Source organism: Grampus griseus, assembly GCF_964374135.1.
Source record: "Grampus griseus genome assembly, chromosome: 12".
Lineage (NCBI taxonomy): Eukaryota > Metazoa > Chordata > Mammalia > Artiodactyla > Delphinidae > Grampus > Grampus griseus.
In genome coordinates this window covers 10,977,648-11,000,666 of record NC_139006.1, presented here as the reverse complement: position 1 = coordinate 11,000,666, position 23,019 = coordinate 10,977,648, and the positions used below count along the sequence as shown (strand labels likewise).

At 38.3% G+C, this 23,019-nt stretch overlaps 1 protein-coding gene across 2 annotated transcripts in view; it reads right to left on the bottom strand.

Moving 5' to 3' along the window:
* TAOK3 (TAO kinase 3) overlaps positions 1-23,019 on the bottom strand; it is a 187,182-nt gene that overhangs the window by 30,769 nt on the left and 133,394 nt on the right. For both annotated transcript variants that reach the window (XM_082668453.1, XM_082668454.1), the window contains 4 exons: positions 22,717-22,798; positions 15,818-15,985; positions 13,090-13,296; positions 1,903-2,037 (listed from right to left, as the gene is read on the bottom strand). In XM_082668453.1, coding sequence (XP_082524579.1) covers positions 1,903-2,037; positions 13,090-13,296; positions 15,818-15,985; positions 22,717-22,798 — 592 coding nt within the window. The remainder of the gene's footprint in view (positions 1-1,902; positions 2,038-13,089; positions 13,297-15,817; positions 15,986-22,716; positions 22,799-23,019) is intronic.

Genomic DNA, 23,019 nt, shown 5'->3' with positions numbered 1-23,019 from the left:
GTGGCCCTGAGATAGCCTAGTAGGGAAGCAGCTTTCATCACTCACAGAGAGGGAGACTGTGATGGCTGATATACACACAGAGGAGCCTGGGTGAGTTCACAAATGTGAGCGTGAGACCATTCTGGCGTGGCAGTAGTGATCTTGCTGGGCGGCAGGAGAGGTCATGAATATATGATGTGGGAATGCGGGTGTGGCAAGTGAGAAAAGAAGAGAACCTGTCCCAGAGGGGGAAAACCCACATACAATGTCTGCTTCACATTCAAAACCTGCTTATGGTGCTCTGAATCTCAGTGGCTGTTCATTTCTCCTCTCATTTCAACATGCACAGGTCTGGATAAAAGTACAAGTTTCACAAGAGTCAGTGGTAAGTAGTCATATTCTAAACACACCATATTTCTTATTTTGTCAGATATCATGGTATGAAGGTATTTATTATTCAATAATTTCATGATGTTTTATTTAGACTCAAAAGCATGCTTTGTAGGTGCTTAATAATCATTAGCAAATACATAGTGGACATTTTAAGATCTCCATTACACAGTATGGCATGCATTTAAAATGAAAAATTGTCCATTGAAGAGAATACAGGAAACTTCTATACAAAGGGACTTAAATCCAGGCTTATTTGTAAGCAGTCTAAATTAAATTGCTTGCTTTTAGACAGCAGCAGGCATAGCAATATGTAGGTGCTTTAACTTCCATTTTCCTTATATTTGGGTTTTTTAAAATTATAAACCATTATCAATCCCAAAGATAAATGAAGGCTTTAAAACACTTGAGAAATAAAAGTGGAAACCAGATTTTAAAAATAGGACAAGAAAAATAATCATTTCTGGGTCGGCCTTGGATGATGTCATCATAGGTTCTAAATGTAATAGCCAGGCAGTGTACACTAACTCTTCCTGCCCATGTGACCTCTAACATCAATTTGAGCAAAACAACTAATATTTCAATAATTTTTTGGCTGAGAAGTGATATTCAGAAGCAAATGATTAAAGAGAGTTTAGAGTGCCAAGGATGAAACGATGTGTGTGTGTGTGTGTGTGTGTGTGTGTGTGTGTGTGAGTGCGCACGCGCACGCGTGGGGGGCCAAGGGGCGGAGGCATGAAAACTAACTCTTCCAGCACACACCCCTTTTGCTACTACAAGGGCATCCAGCAATCACATTTGCAATAGTAAAAATGCTGAAGGATCCTACAGTATCTTTTCTTCCACAACCATCCCTACCGTCTCCTACAAAGCCCTTCTTGCTTTATCGGTGCCAGGAAATTCTTCAGGGGTTAAACGGGGAAGTGCAGCCACTACCATTGTTGCAATAAATAAATGAATGAACCAGACGAAACAGCAATCCATCCCTGGGAAGCAAGTACCTTATTTCCTACAATTATATACATTAGCCAGCAACCATATATTTTTTAAAAATTGTGTTTTATCTTTTGATGTGTGTGTACACAATACACACAGGTATCTATACAAAAAGAATCATAGTGCTCTGCACACACACACACACACACCAAATACCTTTAAAATATTTTTTAGCATTATTATTTCAATGAAAAGACAAACAGCTTCTACAAAATTGGACAGACTAGCAACTTCATCTCAAAGGCCTTTTATTTTGCACATACAGCATATATAAATACACACACACACACACACACACACACACACACACACAAAGGGTTTTTTTTCCCATGCCGTAGACAATGCTAAAATATCTGAGATCAGGTTGCTATGCCAACAGATTTTTTTCTAAAATGAATAAAATTATTAGGAGGGAGAAAACATTCTTGACTCCTTTCCTCCCATCCATGAAGCCCAGAGAGGCTCAGGGAGGGCGAGAGGCTGCCAGATGGGGAGGAGGGGAAGGAAGGGAAGGTGGGTAGAGGGGTGTTTGCTTACCAAAGATGCTGATTTGATCGTGGCAAAGCGCTCTCTGTTCCGGTAGTGGAGGGCCTGGCTCTGAACTGACTGGGTAGGCCGCGGCTCAGGCCTGGGATCGCCGTGGCCCGCCTCATCCCTTATGAATACATGATCCTGCAGAAATGGATAAAAACAAGGAGAAAGTCCAGCTGTGCTCTTTCCTCGCCGGCTGCCTCTCTCTCACCCCTCTTTCTGCACAAGCACTGCTGTTTGAAATGCATAGTTTAGCTCTCTGCTAGTCCCCGCAGCTCCCACGGTACAAAATGAATAAGCAACACATTGCAGCCTTCAGTTAGGAATGTCAGCTGATCGCTAGTGGGATGCCTTCTGAATCCCTGGCAGGCTTTTTCTTTACCTCCAGAATTACATATATGCAAAAGAAAAAAAGAATAGAAAAAACAAGGCAATGTACAGACTCCTTAGAACAGTTTGCTTAAAACGCTGTAACCAAATAATTCCTTTAAAAATGTCATGTCCATGTCTAGCAAGGAGGATGCTGGTGGCTTTTAACATAAAAGCGAGCCTCCGCCTCATTCCCTTGAAAGATCTGCTTTCTCAATTTAATTTTATTTGAGATCTGTTCGGTAGGATCATCGTTCTGCCTAGAACCAGTGTAGGCTTGTGCTGGACTGCCTCTCTATCTTGTGCTGGGAAGATTCGGCAGTCACTGAGGGATCCTGCTTTCCAGTCATGATCGTACACAGTTCTAGCACCTTCTCTCTACAGCTTCTGAAAGGATTTTTTTTTTTTTAGATTTAAAGAGACAGGCATACAATTTTAACAAAATGATACTTTCACAAATTCTTCCTCAACTCAGTGTCGGTATGGTCACCAGAGTGAGTAAAGCTGGAATTTAATGTCCTTGACTGATTTAATCAGGTCTGGGCTTCTTGACAGGCAAAGATGATTAATTGTATTGTAACACCCAGTGAAAAATAACATTCCTTGGAAAGATAATAATGGATGTTTCTTAAATGCAACTGAAATGACTTTTAAAGGGGTAAATGCTTTCAAAGCGCAATGCTTTGCTCGATAAAAGATGGAGAGGCCAGTCAGTAAGTAGCACTAACCTTTCAGAAAAAAAGATACTGTAGTAATTAATAGCTCAGAAACATGTACAACCATGGGGGATTTTCAAATAGTACATGTTCAGCACGGGGAAGGAGAAATTAATTCTCTTACTACCCTAGGGTTTTAGGAGAAACCATTGTGAGAAGTCAAATTTGCATTTTGTCCATAACTATTTGAAATTTTTTATAATTGCTCTTTTCTTCATCAGTAAACAAAATTAAAGAGTTTTAAAAAATACAAAATTTTATTATACAGTGTAAAATGCTGAAAAGTCAAAACACATAAACTCCTTGAGGAAAATTAAATTTTACATCCAGGTTTCTATGTAAAAGAGAAGACCCATGACTAAATTCATCATTGGGTTGATTTTCTTTTCCCTTTTATAAAATTAGAATGCTTCAGAATGTTGGGAGGGTATTTACCATTACGTCTATATTTAGAGATTTTTTTTTAAATTTACTGTATTGTGGTCTATTTTGCTTTCAAATAATGAAGGGACCTTTAACGCCACTGAAGGCATATATATCAAATTCAAGGGATATTCTACCGCTGTGCTGTCCAATAAGATACCCTTTAGCCACATGGATATTTTAATTAAGTAAAATGTAAAATTCAGTTTCTAAGTCACACCAGCTGTGTTTCAAGCTAGCCACTAACTATGGGTACCACAGTGAAATAGTGCAGATACAGATAATTTCTATCACTGCAGAAAGTTCTATTAGACAGTGCTATAAATTAAAAATGCATCTCAACCCATATTTTTGAAATTTATAAAAAAATACTTGATAGGTCAATTTAAAATTTTCTACGTTATTTCCTGGGAAATCTAAATTCTTATTTCAGCAGGCAAAGAGAGATTAGGTGTGGGATTTATGCATCTAGGTTTAAGGTTCTAGAGAGGAAGGCACTGGGATCTACTACCATTCATATTGCTGGATATTTATTAATAAATTACATTAACTCCAAAATTGCTCTTACTTAATATTATAATCCCAGAAAAGCAAGATGCTTCTAAATGCTAGCAATCAGAAGAGATAGGCTAGGTAGAGGCCTGTGGTTTTATAGGTCAGAGTTTTGGTGAGTATTAGTTAGCTAACATTAAGTGTACTTACTGAGAGGGAGCTCTTCAATGCTGTGGCAGCAGCTAAATTTCAAATTTGGTAACTTGATTTACAAAGCTAACCTGTGGAATCCACACTATTCACATAACAGAATAAAACAAAACACATTCATATGCAAATATGTATAACTTTAATATTAGTTTTCTCTCAGATAAAAATTAACACTTGTAGGTTAGGACCCTGCTTATCAAATTAAAAGTCACATCATATTTGCTAAGTTTTTAAACTCAAGGGTATTGGAATACACTGGAAAAATTAAAACTTGAGACCATAGTGATTTTAGTTGACATGTAGCTTAATTAAATAACCCACTAAGGTATATTTAAAAAATAATGCTATTTTAGAAGTTAGTCTGAGAGAAGAGGTCAAAAAATTTTAATCTACTTTAAATATAATAAATAATGCTAATGCTAAAAGTATAATCCCTTGCATCTCCTTAAAATTAAAAAAAAATTTTATTAAAAAATTTCTTAGTTTTTGTACTAGCTTCATAACAGATCACCAACACTAAGTCTCCAAATATTATACAAGAGACCACAGGATTAGGCAATATTTTAGTCTAACAGTGGCTATTCAGGTGCATAGGGAAATAAATTTTAAAATATTCAACACCATTGCTTAAAACAAGTTCAAAACTCTGCAGACGACTTAAATAATGAAGCAATTTAAAAATGAGGGCAATGTGAACTGAGAAGCAAGTAAGAACAAATTAAACTATCAGCTTTACTGGGTATGTGGTCTGTTGGTTACATCACCCCTTCGAGTAGCAGCCCCTTTGAAAATGACTATACTTGCCTCCCAGAGTTTCCGACCTGAACACATTTTAAGATCAATACTGGAAAGGGTGAATTTGCTATTTTACGCAGTTAAGCACCGCTGCATATGATTTACAAATGTTGATGAGAGGACCAACATCTTCTTTGATGTTGAAGAATGATTTCAGAAGTTTAAGAACAAATATCATGTTCTACCTTACCAAGACAAAATATATGACTTGTTTATAATTTATCCTTAAAACATTCTCATCCAGGAACGAACAAAATAGCTCTTTGAAATACCAATATGAATTGGGGACCAGTTTTAAGTAAGTCTGTGTTAACCTGGTAAATTTATAATGTCCTTTCTTTATAAAAAGTAAAACTTCTTCAGATTAAAAACTTTACTATTATTCCCTGGACAAAGGGCTTTACTTTTATTTAGAAGTTTTTCCCTAAATGTCTGACTATTTATGCTTCCGAAATGAGGATTCATATTGTGGTCACTTGTTCAGAGTTTCTAGGTTAACTTGAAATTAACCTTGGAAACCACTCTACTGGACTCTGTTATGCTTTTCGTATACCTTTATCACACTCCTCATCATACTTATACTCGCCTTTGTATGAGACTATGAGCTTTTTTTTTTTTTTTTTTTTTTTTGTGGTATGCGGGCCTCTCACTGTTGTGGCCTCTCCCGTTGTGAAGCACAGGCTCCGGACGCGCAGGCTCACGGGCCCAGCTGCTCCGCGGCATGTGGGATCTTCCCGGACCAGGGCACGAACCCGTGTCCCCTGCATCAGCAGGCGGACTCTCAACCACTGCGCCACCGGGGAAGCCCCTGAGACTGTGAGCTTTTTGAAGGCAGAGTAAATGTGGTTTGAAAAATCTGTCTTCCCAGCACCTAGCATGGTGCTTGATACTTTGTGGGCATTCAAAAAAAAAGTTTGCTGCATAAATAAGCTCAAGAATATAGGTCTGAGGAGATTCTGGAGAAATGACATTTTCTTTGTTATTATTTAACAGAATTCAAATTTGTATTTCATAAAAACCTGCCACCCTGTACTCTAAGGAAGTCGCAAAACAGTGACACACACACAAGCACACCTTTACATGGCGGGGCGGGGCCGGTGGGGGGGGAAGCGGGTCTAAAAATGGCTTTTTTTCTGGTGACAAGACGTCTTTTTATAGATTCCCATACTTTTCACGCTGTGGAGAAGGGATCAGCAAACCCACCATCTCTTTCATTTTGTTCAAAATGATTAAATGACTGCCTAAGCAGGTAGAGCTATCAAAAGCTGGGGCCAGAGGAAGGCGAGAAGATGGAAAAGGATATCTTCACCTGGAAGGACAGCTATTGGGGAGAGAAAATGACTAGCAGAACGCTGAGGATAAAGATGTTACTATAGAGAGGTGTTTTGTATACTGCTCTGTTTAAGAAACATTGCCTTCATATGTTAATTTACTTTTACTCTGCCAAATGTGAGTTGAGTCAAAGAACCTGCCCCTCTCTTCAGCAAAAATAACAGGAAAGGCCACTGAAGCAAGTGAAAATTAAACTAGAACATCCTATCCCCTCAAGGACATTTCTCTTTTTTTCCTCCCACGAAAATGGTGAAAGCTGTTCTATTTTTAAAGAAGGGGGAAAAGAAAACCCCACTAACATTGACTAATAGGAAGGGTCAAGTAAAGCTTCAGGGGTTAGAAGAGAATGATTTTTTAAAAATAATCTCTAAAAGAGGGCCATGATGACTAGAGTTCATTAGGCATATTAGAAACAACAAATTGATTAATAAACAAAGAGTTTTAATATATTAAAGTCTCGTGATCTATATTAACAGAAGGCAGCAGCAAGTAACAGTAATTGATTTTAGACTTAAACAAAATAAAAGTGTAACTTTTAATTGACAAATTAAAAAAATAGACTTTGTTGCTTAGGACGATATTAAAATCTGTTTGCTACTGCTGTACACCCAATGGTTTTAAGGTGTATGGTGGAGGCTCAGAGGCAGCCTAGAAAAACTAATCTGGATTAAGAGTTTGCCCTGGACTCATTTGTGAATAATCAAGAACTGAGGTGTAGAGTTGTGTCTTATAAAAGTTCATCTTCATTTTAGTTCACAAAACATCTTATTGAGTGCTTACTATGTGACAGACACCCATCTAGGTGGTACGTGAAGAGAGATGTCCTCGAGGAGCTAACAGTCTAGAGATGAGGTGATATTCTTGCTATTGGAAAAAGCAGTGTGGCAACACTAGCAAGAGGAAAAGAAATAAGTGCTTAAAGTTTATTTTGTCAGAATATACCTTTAGACTTATCAAATCATTCTTGCTCAAAGGGAAGATTAGATTAGGATCCCTTCAGGGCCTGGGAAAGACCAGAGTAGAGGCAAAGATTGTAGAGAAGCAACCTGAAATCCTGATATTAAAGGAAAATTTTCAGTGTCCCACTTTATATTTTTTGGACTTGATCTGTGATAGAACTGTCCTCTTAAAATCAGGGCATCTTTATTCTGGATGCAGAACAGTTAATTGCAAACCATGACCTTACCAGTTACACATGGCCTTTAAAAGTAAGTTTACTTCCTATATAAAATGGTCATCTGGTCATATATATGATTTAACTAATTTAGGATATGTCTGCAGTCTTTATTGTAACAGTCAAGGGTGGGTAAAAAAATCCTCCACTCTTATTCTTATATTTTGATATTTATTAAGCATGTTCTTATTGTCTAGAGTACTATTATTGGAGAAAATCTATTTAATCTTTCAAACCATAAAGATATTTAATATTATTTAACCATTTTAATCCATTATGTTCACTGAACCAAAACAGGATGGTGTTTAGTATCTGGTATTTAGTTCATTCACTGGGTACTTTTTGTCTGTTCCTCATTCATTCCATAGTTATTTACTTATTCATTTTATAGCCTATGCTGTGCCAGGCACTGTTCTAGGTGTTGAGATACAGTGCAGGACAAGGTAAGTATAGTTTTAGCCATGATGAAATTTACACTCTACTCATGAAATAATAGATAAATTAGTACATAATATAATTTTAGATAGTGACAAGTATTTAAAAGAAAATAAAATAGGATAATGAGATAATGGGTAGAACATTGTTTATAAAATGATAATTTGGGCTTCCCTGGTGGCGCAGTGGTTGAGAGTCCGCCTGCCGATGCAGGGGACACGGGTTCGTGCCCCGGTCCGGGAAGATCCCACATGCCGCGGAGCAGCTGGGCCCGTGAGCCATGGCCGCTGAGCCTGTGCGTCCGGAGCCTGTGCTCCGCAACGGGAGAGGCCACAACAGTGAGAGGCCCGTGTGCCACAAAAAGAAAAAAAAAAAAAAAAAAAGATAATTTAGTGATGTATAGGCTTTTCTAAGATTCTAGAAACACAAAACTGGAAAATGTTTCATAAAACAGTACTGATTGCTTTTTTTTTTTTCTTTGTGGTCACAAATTACAACAGACCCAGAAATGCACCGCCCAGATGCCCCTTTAAAGGAAGGAGTTGTTGTCGGCAATCGTCTTTGGCTGTCAGTTCTCCTGCAGGCTGCAGAGAGAGCAGCCTTGTCCAAGTCTGCACCCTTCCCAGGTTCCGCATATGCAATGACTGATCTAGCCCTGGCCACTCTGGCCCAGTTTAGCTCCAGAGTTCCCTGGAGGGGTTGGCTGAGGCTGCCATTGGAATGCATCTCGGTTCAACTCTGCCCTCTGCCCAGTGCTGCTTCTTTCTCTTCCCTCCCACAGGTGTTGACCCCAAAGGGACTTCCTAATTAAAACAAAACAAAACAAAACAAGATCCTGCTGTGCTAAACCATCTCAGCTCTGCTTCCTGGAGAATCCCACAGGCAACACGTTACCCATACCTACACGTAATACAGTGTAGCTACCATCGCATCTACATGGAGAAGGGACTGATCCAGGCACTGGCTTTTAGGGAAAAAAAGCCTTTTAAAGTGAAATCTTAAGTGGAATCCAAATACATAATGTAGGAGATAAAAGTACACCTTGTCCTGAGTGAGGCATGGATGAAGCTTGCTCCTGAGCACAAAATTTCAGAGCTGGAAGCGACCTTGGAAATCATACAGAACAACTCCTTATTTTACAGATGGAGAAAATTAGGCCCAGAGAGGTTTGTGACTTGTCCAAAGTAAAATAAAACTAACAGTGGCAGACAGAACTTTAAACTAGTTTCCTCATTCCTATAGTCTACTATATAAAACTTTCTATTGAGAGTTTAAGATCCTACTTTATATATGTTCATAAGTGGAAAACTTTTAGGAATTCAAGTGAACCAACAAATAATGAAACTTCTGAATAATTGACTTCTATTGTGTTTAAAGATAATATAATTTTTTTTCATTAAAACAGAAAATTTCTTTTTGTGTGTGTGTATGTATGTGTTAGTTTCTGCTTTATAACAAAGTGAATGAGTTATACATATACATATATCCCTATGTCTCTTCCCTCTTGTGTCTCCTTCCTTCCCACCCTCCCTATCCCACCCCTCTAGGTGGTCACAAAGCACCGAGCTGATCTCCCTGTGCTATGCGGCTGCTTCCCACTAGCTATCTATTTTACGTTTGGTAGTGTATATATGTCCATGCCTCTCTCTCGCTTTGTCACAGATTACCCTTCCCCCTTCCCATATCCTCAAGTCCATTCTCTAGTAGGTCTGTGTCTTTATTCCTGTCTTACCCCTAGGTTCTTCATGACATTTTTTTCCCCTTAAATTCCATATATATGTGTTAGCATATGGTATTTGTCTTTCTCTTTCTGACTTACTTCACTCTGTATGACAGACTCTAAGTCCATCCACCTCACTACAAATAACTCAATTTCGTTTCTTTTTATGGCTGAGTAATATTCCATTGTATATATGTGCCACATCTTCTTTATCCATTCATCTGTTGATGGGCACTTAGGTTGCTTCCATGTCCTGGCTATTGTAAATAGAGCTGCAATGAACATTGTGGTACATGACTCTTTTTGAATTATGGTTTTCTCAGGGTATATGCCCAGTAGTGGGATGGCTGGGTCATATGGTAGTCCTATTTATAGTTTTTTAAGGAACCTCCATACTGTTCTCCATAGTGGCTGTACCAATTCACATTCCCACCAGCAGTGCAAGAGTGTTCCCTTTTCTCCACACCCTCTCCAGCATTTATTGTTTCTAGATGTTCTGATGATGGCCATTCTGACTGGTGTGAGAAATAAAGATAATATAATTTTAAGCTCAGGTATAGGACTAAAATGGGTTTCATGAAGAGATACCATTATTTAATATTGTTTTTATATATAATATATTCTATTCTTCTAGCCTGCTTATAGTTTTTTCCTTTTTTCATTGTGGTAAAATACACATAGTTACCATCTTAATTATTTTTAAGTGTACAGTTCAGTGCTAATACACTTATAATGGTGTATAGCTGTCACCATCATCCATTCCCATAACTCTTTTCTCCTTGTAAAACTGAAGCTCTGTACCCATTAAATAACAATTCCCCATTTATCCCCTCCCCCAATCCCTAGTAACCATCATTATACTTTCTGTCTATGATTCTGACTACCAACGGTAGTCATATACTTTCTGTCTATGATTCTGTACCCTAAGAGCCATAGAGTATTTGTCTCTTTGTGACTGGCACATTTATTTCACTTAGCATAATGTCTTCTCAGTTTATCCATATTGTAGCATATGGCAGAATTTCCTTCCTTTTAAAGGTTGAATAATACTCCATTGTACATATATACCACATTTTGTTTATTCATTCATCTGTCAATGGACATTTACATTGCTTCCACCTCTTTGCTGTTGTGAATAATGTTACTATAAACATGAGTGTACAAAAATCTCTTTGAGACCCTGCTTTCAATGCTTTAGGATATATACTGAGAAACGGAATTGCTGGATCATATGGTAATTCTATTTTTAATTTTTTGAGGAACCACCATACCATTTTCCACAGTGGCTGCACCCTTTTCCATTCCCACCAATAGTGCACCAGGGTTCCAATCTCTCCACATCCTCACCAACACTTGTTATATGATGTTTTTTTTTAATAGTAGCCATCCCCTAATGTGTGTGAGGTGGTATTTCACTGTAGTTTTGATTAGAATTCCTTAATAATTAATGATGTTGAGCATCTTTTCATGTGCTTACTGGCCATTTTTATATCTTCTTTGGAGAAATGTTGATTCAAGTCCTTTGCTCATTTTTTTTTTTTTTTTTTGCGGTAAGCGGGCCTCTCACTGTTGTGGCCTCTCCCGTTGTGGAGCACAGGCTCCGGACGCACAGGCTCAGCGGCCATGGCTCACGGGCCCAGCCGCTCCATGGCATGTGGGATCTTCCCGGACCGGGGCACGAACCTGTGTCCCCTGCATCTGCAGGCAGACTCTTAACCACTGCGCCACCAGGGAAGCCCCTTTGCTCATTTTTGATTCAGGTTGTTTTTTCGCTGTTGTTGAGTTTTAGGAGTTCTCTATATATGCTGGATATTAATCCTTTATAAGATAGATGATTTGCAAATATTTTCTCCCATTCTGTGGGTTGCCCTTTTACTCAGTTGATATTTCAGACTATAAATTAACATCTGGTTTTCTTAGCTGATTACACCAAGGAGAAAAAAGTATTGAAAGGCCCATATTATTACAAGAAAGCTCTATACTGGCATGTAAAAATTAAAATTAAAACCCCCAATGAGTTCAAGACCAGCGTCTTTTTTCTTGTTGATTATGCCAGTAGAGTCTCTCTTCTAATTTTGGGTGCTCATTTGAGAGGTCCTGGAGTAAAAAGATCCAACAGAATTCCTCTTCTTTTGCTCTCTATCCCCACGGAGCCCCAGAGGTAACGGAAAGGAAAAAGTCGATCTCTATCAGCATCCATGATAGCTCCTTCCAAAAAGAGAGCCCAGCAAAACCTTCTTTTCAACCTTTCAAATACATGACCACTTGCCCAAGTTCAAAGAAGGACAGCTGACAATGCTGAACTCTTAGCAGATTTCCGCATCTGCATGCTATCACTCCTTTCCTCAAAATGCTTTTATGGTTTTCTAATAATCTGGGTCCTTGCTGTCTCTCTGGTCTCAATTCACTTTCTATGTAGTTCACCAAACTAATCTCTCAGATCCTTCCCTTCTTCCTTGAACATACAAAGTTCCTTTTGTCACAGGGCCTTTGTACATGCTGCTTCCTGACTCACCCCAATCTTTCACCCCAAGGTAGCTAACTTCTATTTGTTTCTGAAGTTTCAGCTTAAATGTCACTTTACTGGGGAGACTTTCCCCTACTCCCTGCTAGATTAAGTCCTCCTTTTACCCAGAACAAGTTTTATAATTACATGATAAAGTTACTTGTGTGATTATTTGCTTACTCTCCCCCACAGATAATAAGCTCCATGAAGGCATCATGTCTGTTTTGTCTGTATCCACAGGGCCTACCATAGTTCCTACCAGATAATAAAGGTCCCCACCAATGTTTGTTGAATAAATGAATAAGTTAATCAGTTCAGAAAATAAATGTAATCCCTCCACTATTCATGACTAGGCACCAATATGTTTTCTCATGCCTTCCATCTTTACCTGTTCAATTTCCTTTTTTCCCAAGAAAAATGCACACTTAATAGTGAAAAAAATTCTTAAACTTGCTCACCTACTGGAATTAGACTGTGATCACTGATACTTATTAAAATAAGTACATAGGGACTTCCCTTGTGGCGCAGTGGTTAAAACTCCACCTGCCAGTGCAGGGGACAAGGGTTTGAGCCCTGGTTGGGGAAGATTCCACATGCCATGGAGCAACTAAGCCCATGTGCCACAACTACTGAGCCTGTGCTCTAGAGTTCGTTGGCCACAACTACTGAGCCCGTGTGAGTAGAGCCCATGCTGTGCGACAAAGAGAAGCTACCACAATGAGGAGCCCATGCACTGCAACAAAGAGTAGCCCCACTCGCCACAACTAGAGAAAGCCCATGCACAGCAATGAAGACCCAACGCAGCCAATAAATAAATAAATAATAATAAAAGAAATAGGCACAGATACAACTTGCCTAGTCCTACATTATCTTTTTACCATAAAAGAACTATCGTGTGCTAGGTTGAGTCCCACATTTCAGTTGTGAAAGGGGAACTAAAATATCTGGATGCTAAGTGACCTGAGCTGGCTTCATTATGATTGGCAAAGCCTAGTGCTGTGAAGGGGACCATGAAACTTACCTTCCTGTGCACAACAGAGGAACTGGAATTTACTGGGCTTTCATCATCATGCATCATGACAAGCTCCGAGCTGCTATCATCCATGACCTCCTGCATGCTGTTCACACTGCTGCTCTGGCTGCCTGTGCTCACAGACATGCTTGGGATGGAATGGTTGCTGCCCAGGCTGTCCAATTCCCTGCTCAGGCTGGTTCCATGTTCGCTGTCCTATAAAAATGGGGCACTTGGGTTAAAAAAAAATGACTGGAGATAAAGTACCAATCCATTGACTAAGCTATTAAGTACACTCAATTTTGCAGTGCCAAGTTGCTTTTCTGCCAAATCTGCAAGGATAAACTTTTAATGTAGTGGCTCCACTACTCCCCTACCATTTTCTGACACCTTCAATTCACTTCTATGCCTTCCACAGGGGCTGTTCTGGGCATGGGCCATAAGGCTCCAAATGCTGCTATGCCAGGGCTTTCCTCTGTCATATGCGACTTTTCCTCTGATATGTGACTATCATATTATTGTATTGCTATTCGGTAATCAGAACCAGGCCAGGTTTCTGAGAGACCTTCAGGAACATCAGGGTGCTAGGGAAAGACCGCAGGCTACTGAACAGGGGACCTCTAGGGTATCTACAAACACCGCAGTCGTCACTTGAAACTCAAAGCGAGTGAAGAGAGCTTTCAGAGATTTGACAAACAATATGGTCCTTTGCAAGTCATTACTGAGTAACTTCATATCTAAGCAGGGATATTAATTCTACTGTCCTGGACAGGTAATTAAATTCTGCCTCCCTCAGGCAATTCTATCATGCTTACCTCTGTAATCTTATTAAATATATCTGTCAAGTAATACTGGTATTCATCACTACTCGTCCAAAGACTACTATTTGAGAAGTGATAAAATAATCAGAACATATAATTTATCCATCACAGTGGGATATCTTTCGATACAAGATTAAATAATATAATTAAAGAAACTTAGCTCCAAAAAACCTCTATTTTCAAAGAACCATGCTGTACATACATAACTTTAATGAATTGTTACTTAGCCACGGTAATATAAGGAATCACTGACAAAGGTAATTTGGGTAATTTAAAATGATAGATAATACATTATATTTTTAATAGATTTATTTTCCCAATTAAAAGGGCTCATTTGTATATATGCAATCAAGAGACTTTATATTCCAATTCAGCTTTCTTAATTCCATTTTTATAATTATTGATAAAATAATTTTATTTTCTTTTATATTAAAAAGCTAAACTAAAATTCATTCTTCATTCTTTTCCTATCTTTTAATCTATTTTTAGAGGAAGAGGAGTTCTCTCTTTTGTTCAAGGCTAATCCCTGCACTAATGCTCTTACTGTTATGTACTTCCTGAGATCCTACTTTTTTAACTGCATCTCTTTCCTCTATCTCCAATGCCTCTGTCCTGGCTCCTCTCCTTCTGCATATAAATATGAAGAGGGCTGCCCTATATGTATATACCTTTCTACCTACTGCCCTTTGTCACTTTTCCTTCTTGGCCAAATTTACGAATCTTAAAATAACCAACTTTCGCTATCTCTGCCTTCTCACTTCCCATTTATTCTACAACCCATGGTAATCTACTATTTATCCTAACTATTCCTGTAAAACTACTTTTACTAAGGTCATCAAGAAGGCCCTACTTGTAAAACCCAGTTAACACTGTTTTTGGTCCTTATGTAACTTGACTGCTCTGTGGCATCTGATGGTATTGGCTGCTCCCTCCTTGAAGCTGTGTACGCTCAGTAACATCTGTGACGCCTTTATCAACCAGGTCTCCCTCTTCTTATGTGGCATGGACCCTCGTCTCATTCTACATTCAGCTCCTTGATTCATCATCATTTTAATGTCCTTGACCCCCATCCAACTATCCTTTACCCAGACCTCTTTCTTATGTTCTGGATCTGTATTTCCCAACCAAATGCTAGATATCTCCGTTCAGGTGTCCCAATTGTCATTACCCTTCCCTTCGACCAATCCTTCTTAAGTTATTTGAATGAGAAACCAGAAAGTCATCTTCCTTTAAAACCTCCATCTGTACACTGTGTCAGTAGCATATGATGCCAGGAACTTAAGACTCAGTAGGCATCAAACTGAAATCATGCTTAACCTCCTCTTTCTCCTCGGTTCTTTTTCTCTGTTCTTGATATTGACATACTCTAGTCACCTAGGCTCAAATGCTCAGAGTCACCGTAAATTCCTCCTCATCTGTCACTGTCAATGAGAAGCACTGTATTATCAAATCTACCTCTACAGTGTTTCTTAAGTGTTCCTTTTCCCCTGATTCCCATAGACACTACCTTTACTGCCTCTTGCATGGATTATTATCCAGAATGTTACCTATTCAAATCCATCTTACACTCTGATGCCAGGATAATCTTCCTAAAGCACTGCACTTCCCTGAGTCTAAAATGCCCTAGGCCTGCCTGTCAGAAACGGCCCACCTCTTCACTAATCCCCACCAGCTGATGACTTTTTCTCTCCCCACTATGGCCCCTGCCGTGTGCTCTCCCTCTACAGCATTTTTCATATTTCGCCTTATGTAAGAGTTATTTTATGAATGTCTCTTCTGCAACTCTGCATGTCTCTTAAGGCAGAGAACATCAATTACACTGTTATTCCCCAAAGTGTTTTTCATAGCGCGCTAGTCCAGAACATTTGCACATAGTAGGCATTCTATAAGTGCCTGCTAAAATAAACTCAACCTACTTCTTCATCTTCCTGTGACTCATTCAAGGGTCCATTTCGTGTCTCTTGGAAAAGGATTTTTTTCATTTTCCGGTACTGTAGGTTATCTAGCTCACGAACAGCATCTTTTGTCCTCTGTATGAGGTCAATTAGGACACGTAGTGGCCGGTCTCGTCGAACAAAGTCATGCTAATTGAGGGAGGAGAAAAAACAGAAACTGATAATGAGGAGACATATTTTTAGGTGCTAGATTTAGATACAAAAGTAAATAGACATAAAACAGCTCTGTGGATTTTGAAGAAATAACAAGATATGATTTTCATTTCATGTAGCCTGTCATCTTTATAAATCTCATAGAGCAATAACTATGCTTTTCTCTTCTTCCTCAAGCCCCATTTTGTGGACTTGTCCTAGAATTTACTCGAGAATTCTTGAGATTTACTTTACCATACAAGTAGTGACAATGACTAGAACTTTAAATAGTAGCTGAGAGCTTGTGACTTTCAAATCTGAAACTACATAATAAGCAAAAGAATGCAGAGTATAGAATATTCTTCTTATAATCTGCCTCAATCCTCTTCCCCACCCTATGCTACCCTTTTAAAAACAGACTTGTGGGGCTTCCCTGGTGGCGCAGTGGTTGAGAGTCCGCCTGCTGATGCAGGGGACACGGGTTCGTGTCCCGGTCCGGGAAGATCCCACATGCCGTGGAGCGGCTGGGCCCGTGAGCCATGGCCGCTGAGCCTGCATGTCCAGAGCCTGTGCTCTGCAACGGGAGAGGCCGCAACAGTGAGAGGCCCGCGTACCGCAAAAAAAAAAAAAAACCAGACTTGTGTATATTTTGTTTTCTATTTCTGTGGTCATATATAGTGTATGCTTGAAAATATGGCAGCTATTCCATATATCCAGAAGTCAGAATTCTGGCAATTTTATCTTCTCTTTACAGAGCTGTATAACCAGAAATAAGGGAAAAGGGTCTCTGAGAAGTAAAAATATCCGGCCCAAAGTCCTTCAGTTTTTCTTGGTATAAACGGGCTTCACTTTCAATATTATCAACGATCTCTAAGATATTCTGGCTTCCTGGTTTCTCAGTCTACAGCATTCAGAAAGAGGGAACAAAAGTGGGAGAATAAAGGACTGAGAACTGTTAGAGGGTTACTTGTTGCCGAAAGAAGAGACCTTTGAAAGTTCTCTGACTGCCTGACAGTAGAGAGAGGGGAAGTCCATGATTAATACACCAACCAACCAACCAAATAAGAAAGAACCAAGGTTTGTGGGCTAGTTTGCAAAGGGGCAAATGCTCTTCATACAGTCCTTTTATACTACAAGACTTCGTGAAATGCTATTGTTTCTGAACCATCAAGAAGAGAAATTATATTCATTATACTTTCTTCAAGAAGGCAGAGAAGCACATCATATATTTTGACAAGATTACCACAGAAAATGATCAAAAGTAGGAGGGAATTTTGTTTTTTAAAGGAAAAGTTTCAGTTATGTGGAAAATTCACTTATGTGAAATTATAATTTGAAGATATTGGGAAAATGAGACGTAATGTGGTAGCCTTAGATGATGGAATAGATTTAATATCTTTGTAAGTTAAACAGATATAAAAGAGGAGCAGGACCACTGTGAGAAAAAAATCTATATGTCTTGTGGTTCTTCACCCTGACTTTGCTGTCCGGGGAATTGTGGCTTTTGCTCCCGTTTTTATAAAATATCTCTTCCTATGCAGAGTTCTTTCTGAAAATGAAACACCATTCCCAGAAGGAAGCGTAGCCTGCATATTTCAAGAGGAGAACGAAAGGGAGAAAGTAAATTATTTTGCTACTCCAGTGCCTGCAATTAGATAAGAGCAAATCAGTTTTTAGTAAACTTCAAGCTGTAACCTAGGATACTGAATTTTAGAGTAGGAATAACTCTTAGCAATTCTTTTATTTCCAAGGTGAGGAAATTTAGGCCCAGAGAGGTTAAGTGATTTACACAGCTAAACAGTGGAAGAGCTAGAGCTGCAACCCAGGTTTCTTTATCTGGGGGTTTGTTTTCTGGTGTTCTACCACTTATTTGACCATATCATTTGTTGTGACAGACACTGTGGCCCATTTATCCTCCATTCCAACCTCTTTTCCTCACCTTCCTTTCTTGTAAGCAGTAGAAAGTAAAAGAAGTTGGACTCCACCCTTCTTTGCAGTTAATAGCGTGACCAATAGTTCTGGCCAATGAGATATAGGCAGAAGCCCCAGAGGAAGGCTTTGTTTTCCAGAATAAAAAGCAAGACACAAGAAAAGAAGGCGCTTGTTTTGCTCTGTGCCCTGCCTTTCTCTTGCCAGGAATAAAACTGAGTCCTGGAGATGGGGAGCCATTTTGTGACCAAGAAGACAAAAGCCACATACTAAGGAGGGTAAATTAGGGAGACAGGAGGAGCTGTTGAGCTGCTTACATCACTGGACTGCTTTCCCAATGTCCTGGACTTCTTATTGCGTGAGGTAATTAAACCCTTACTTGTTTAAGTATTTTAAAGCTGATATACTCAACATCTTAAAAACATCTCACTGCCTCCATCGTAAAGTCTGACCCTTTACAGGGGGTTCCTGCTTGAATGTCTAGGTTCCAATCTAGTCACTCATTCTCCTCCTTCCCACGCAACGCACCCTACGTCTAAATCATTCTTGCCTCGTGCCGTGCATTTCACACCTGCATGTCTTAGCTCTCGTTCTCTCTGCCTGCAATCCCATCCCCTCACTGTTCTCTAAACCCATACAGTTAAAAGGTTCTCAGATCATTTTCAAAGAATGCTTTCTTTGTTCTTGGAAATATGTTTACTTTAACATTTAAGTAATAGAGAAATGCATAAAAGAAAGTCAATCACTCAAAATTCCACCATCCAAAAATAAATATTAAGTCATGAAATAACATTTTAGACACTCTCCCTCCCTCTCTCTCTCACTCTCTCAGAATGATGGATACCCAGAAATAATTTTACATGAGAAACTTATTACACATGGTAATTTAAAGAATAATCTATTAAATTAAGGTGTATTTGAGTTTAATAGAATTAGAAGTGTCTGAAGTAAAATAATTGTTTAACATTAGTTATAATTTCTTCACCAAGAGTTACCAGTTCCTAAAGGGTCCTCTAAAGTTAAGGGAAGAAAAAAAAAAATTATGAAAAGCTTTAAGACATAAGAGTTACTTAAAAAAGACTTTCAATTTAAGAATTTATTGACCATCTACCCTGAAAAGCAGGAAAATTAGTACATTTACATTTCTTTCTTACCCCTACTTTTTTCTAGTTACGTTATTATTTTTACATTTTCAATTTTTACACTGTCAATGTTTATAAGTTTTACATTCTGCTTTTTGACCACAGCAATGATTTTACTGTAGTTCTCTATTTAAATTAATCCAATGTGAAGGTGACATTTTAACATCACGAAGAAAATGTGACGAAAAGATGGATTATTTAAAAGTATTTGGGAACAGCAAGATAGCCAACTGGAGAAAAAAAAAAGTTGAATTCCTTATAACAAATTTCTGCATGACCTCTCCAAAAAAGCCCAGAATAAAGAATATCAAAAGAGAAATAAGAAGAAAATATTTGCAAGATCTACTACAAATTAATAAGGGAAAAAACCCAACAACCCAACAGACAAATGGGCAAAGACTGTAGAGCATTCATAGAAAAGGAAATAGAAATGGCTTGTCAACATATGAAAGATAGTCTAATTCACAATGAGAAACACAAACTAAAATGACAGTGAGAAAAGTTTTTCACTGATCTGACTAGAAGCTCAAAAAGTTTTGGTACTCATACTTTGTTAATGGACCATAAATTGGGGCATCTTCTTTGGTGGAAAATCGGCAATATTTATTTAAATTTAAAATCCACATTCCCTTTGATTAGCAATTCCACTTCTAAGAACTTATTCTTTGGGTATCTGTATATACAGGTATAAAATGACAACTGTGTAAGGATATTCATTCCAGCACAGTTTGTCATAGCAAAAGACTGCAAACACCATAAATGAGTTGGTTATAAAAACTACAGTCCATTTGAGTATATAATGGAGCCATTAGAGAGGATGAGATAGTTCTTCATGTAGTAATATGGAACAATACTCAAAACACACTATAAAGTTAAAAAAAAACCCAGCGTTTATAGTTTGCTACCACTGGTGCAAAAATAAAAAAGAATATTTACTTCCATATACGTAGAATATCTCTAGAAGGACATGTACAAAATTAGTGACACCGGTTGCTAACTCTAAAGAAGGGGCTGGAAGGGGAAGATTTACTTTTCATTCTCTCCCTTCCACTATTTTTTTATCTTCTAAAATGTGTACTGTCTAGCCAAAATGAAGAATGTATTCTCTTTACAATGCTAAATAAATAAATAGTAAATAAATAATAAATATCAGACAGCAAACTTAAATTTAATGTTCACCACCAGTCCTTTTACAAGTTTCCCCAGTTCCTAATTCACTCTTTCTTCCTTCTTCCCTCTGTCCCTTTCTCTTTCTCTCTTGCTCTTTCTTTCATCAATAGATTGGCTGGATTTTGCTACTGAGTAATTAAGAAGAAGCTTTTAAGAGAAGAAAAGGCTTGAAAATGTCAGCTGCCTTTATAAATTGAAGAGCACCTTAGCTGGGTCACAAATCCTTGGTTTACATTTTCTTTTCCTTAGAACTTTGTAAAGTTCTACTCTTTATCCCAGTCCTTGCTTTATTTTTCTGATATTATATCAAATCATTTGTTTGTTTTCTTACTCCTTCATTAGAATATAAGTTCCAGGAGGGCAGGAACTATCTTCTTCTTTGTATCACTGTATGATTTTCAGTGCTTAGAACAGTGCTTGGCACACAGTAGACAATCAGTAAACATTGTTGACTAAATGGTAGGCTCACTTGATTTGGCCCACCAAACAAAGAGTAAATCAAATCAAATAATGATCCAAACATTTATTTCCAAAAAAGTTTTCTTCAGGTATATCTTTAAATATCTTCTGTTCCATGTGTTTTGCTTTCTTCTTTAGGAATAATAGGTTGGAATATATATCTCCTCTGTCTTCCACATGTGTCATGTTCTCTATAATCATCTTTTGAAAATTTTCTTTTGCATTTAATTTTATTTCCCTAAGACTATCTACCATTGGAAACACCTAAATGGGTTGGTTTATTATATTAGTTCGTTGCTTATGGTATGATTTTAATCTATATTTATTTATTTAAAAATATACTTATTTGGCAGCACTGGGTCTTTGTGGTGGCATGCGGGATCTCACGTGGGATCTTCATTGCCGTGTGTGGGATCTTTTAGTGTGGTATGCAGGCTCTTAGTTGCAGCATGCAGGCTCTAGTTCCCTGACCAAGGATCAAACCTGGACACCCTGCATTGGGAATGCAAAGTCTTAGCCACTGGACCACCAGGGAAGTCCCTTAATCTATATTTAAATTTTTCTCTTTCGTTTCTTTCTTTACCTCTGCCCATTTGTTTTTTATATCCTTTTGTTGTCTGTTGCCCTAAAATATCATCTTTGAATGCTTGTAGTATCTCTTTGAGGATTTTTTTTCCTCCTTAATTTATAGCCCAAATTTATAATTTTTTTCTCTTTATGGCAGTGCTGTTTGTGTCCTGCTTTTTAAATCTTTGTCTACTTCAAAGTAATAAACATATTATCTGTGTTTCTGGTGTTCTGCTGTCTGTAGTCCATGTCTAGAACGTGTGATAGCTCTACACCAAAAGAGAATAAGGTAGAGTCCATTGCCTTGTTGCTTCTGTCACCATATTGTTGTGGCCTGTTACTCACAAGAAGAAAAAACTTACTTCTGGGTAGAAAAACTAGTCAGCTTCAGACCTACTTCTTCAGGAACACTCAAAGCCAGAAAATAACAGAATAAGAGTTCTGAGAAAAAGAAAATGTAAACCAAGAATCTGTGACTTAGCCAAGGTGCAATTATAAAGGCAGCTGACATTTTTAACCTTCACAAATTTAGGCAATACAATCCTGAGTTTTTCTTAAAACAAACAAAGAAACAAACAAAAAAGTGCTGAAAAACACATACGCAGAAAAGATTAAAGTAACCTGGACTATTCTGTGGCCAATAAAAGATACTTAGATTGTAAGAGACTCCCACATACTTCACTGATATTAATGGAACACACTGCCTATGTATATAAAGCCTACAATAAAATGTTACATGAAAAGAGATGCTCAAAAATGCTATGTGTTGTTTTTTTTTTGTGGTACGCGGGCCTCTCACTGTTGTGGCCTCTTTTGTTGCAGAGCACAGGCTCCGGACACGCAGACTCAGCGGCCATGGCTCACAGGCCCAGCTGCTCCACGGCATGTGGGATCTTCCCGGACCGGGGCACGAACCCGTGTCCCCTGCATCGGCAGGCGGACTCTCAACCACTGTGCCACCAGGAAAGCCCAAAAATGCTATGTTTAAGTCAGATGAATGCAGTTAACATGTGTGATGCAATGCTACGAAAATGTCTGTTTTATATGTTTATCACATATCTTCATTGCCTGATGATTTGACAACAACCTAACTGAAATCCCAGAGTTGGTATTCGAACCACTGGCAGTCTCTGTCCTGAAAACACTGCATTAAAGTTCATGCAGATATCAGTCACAGGAACATCACAACGATGACCAAAGCAAGGAGAAATATTCTTTGTCACAAGGCAAAAAGAAGGGGGAGAAAAAAGAAAAGGGGAAAAGATGGGGGAAAAACTTTCTACGGGGAACATATAGCACGTATCTTGCTACTTCTATGCCTAGCTACTATCTCTGGATAAATGACAAGGCAGTATATTCTAATCCAGTTTGTCATGATGAGCTGCCATGGGAATGATTTACTATATTCCACTACAACATGACTTTAAATCCCCCTCCTCAAATATAAACTTGAAAAATTACCCGTAATAGTTCCACTGATGTTGGCCTTTCCTGAGGCATTTTCTGCAAGCAGTAATCAACAAATCTCCTAAAGGAGTCTGTCCTGTGTGTGCAAATACATTGAAAGAAAATAAAATCAGGGTCTGTAGAACATACTGATCACTTTAAATAATTTTCATCCAAGGGAAATTTTTATATTTTAGGAGATTTTTATTAAAATACTTTGGAATGTCAGGAGAACTGAACCATTTTCAAGTTTAAGGTATCTAAAATTAATTCTTTTGGATAATGAATGTGGACAGTTTCAAGTTAGTCAACATATAA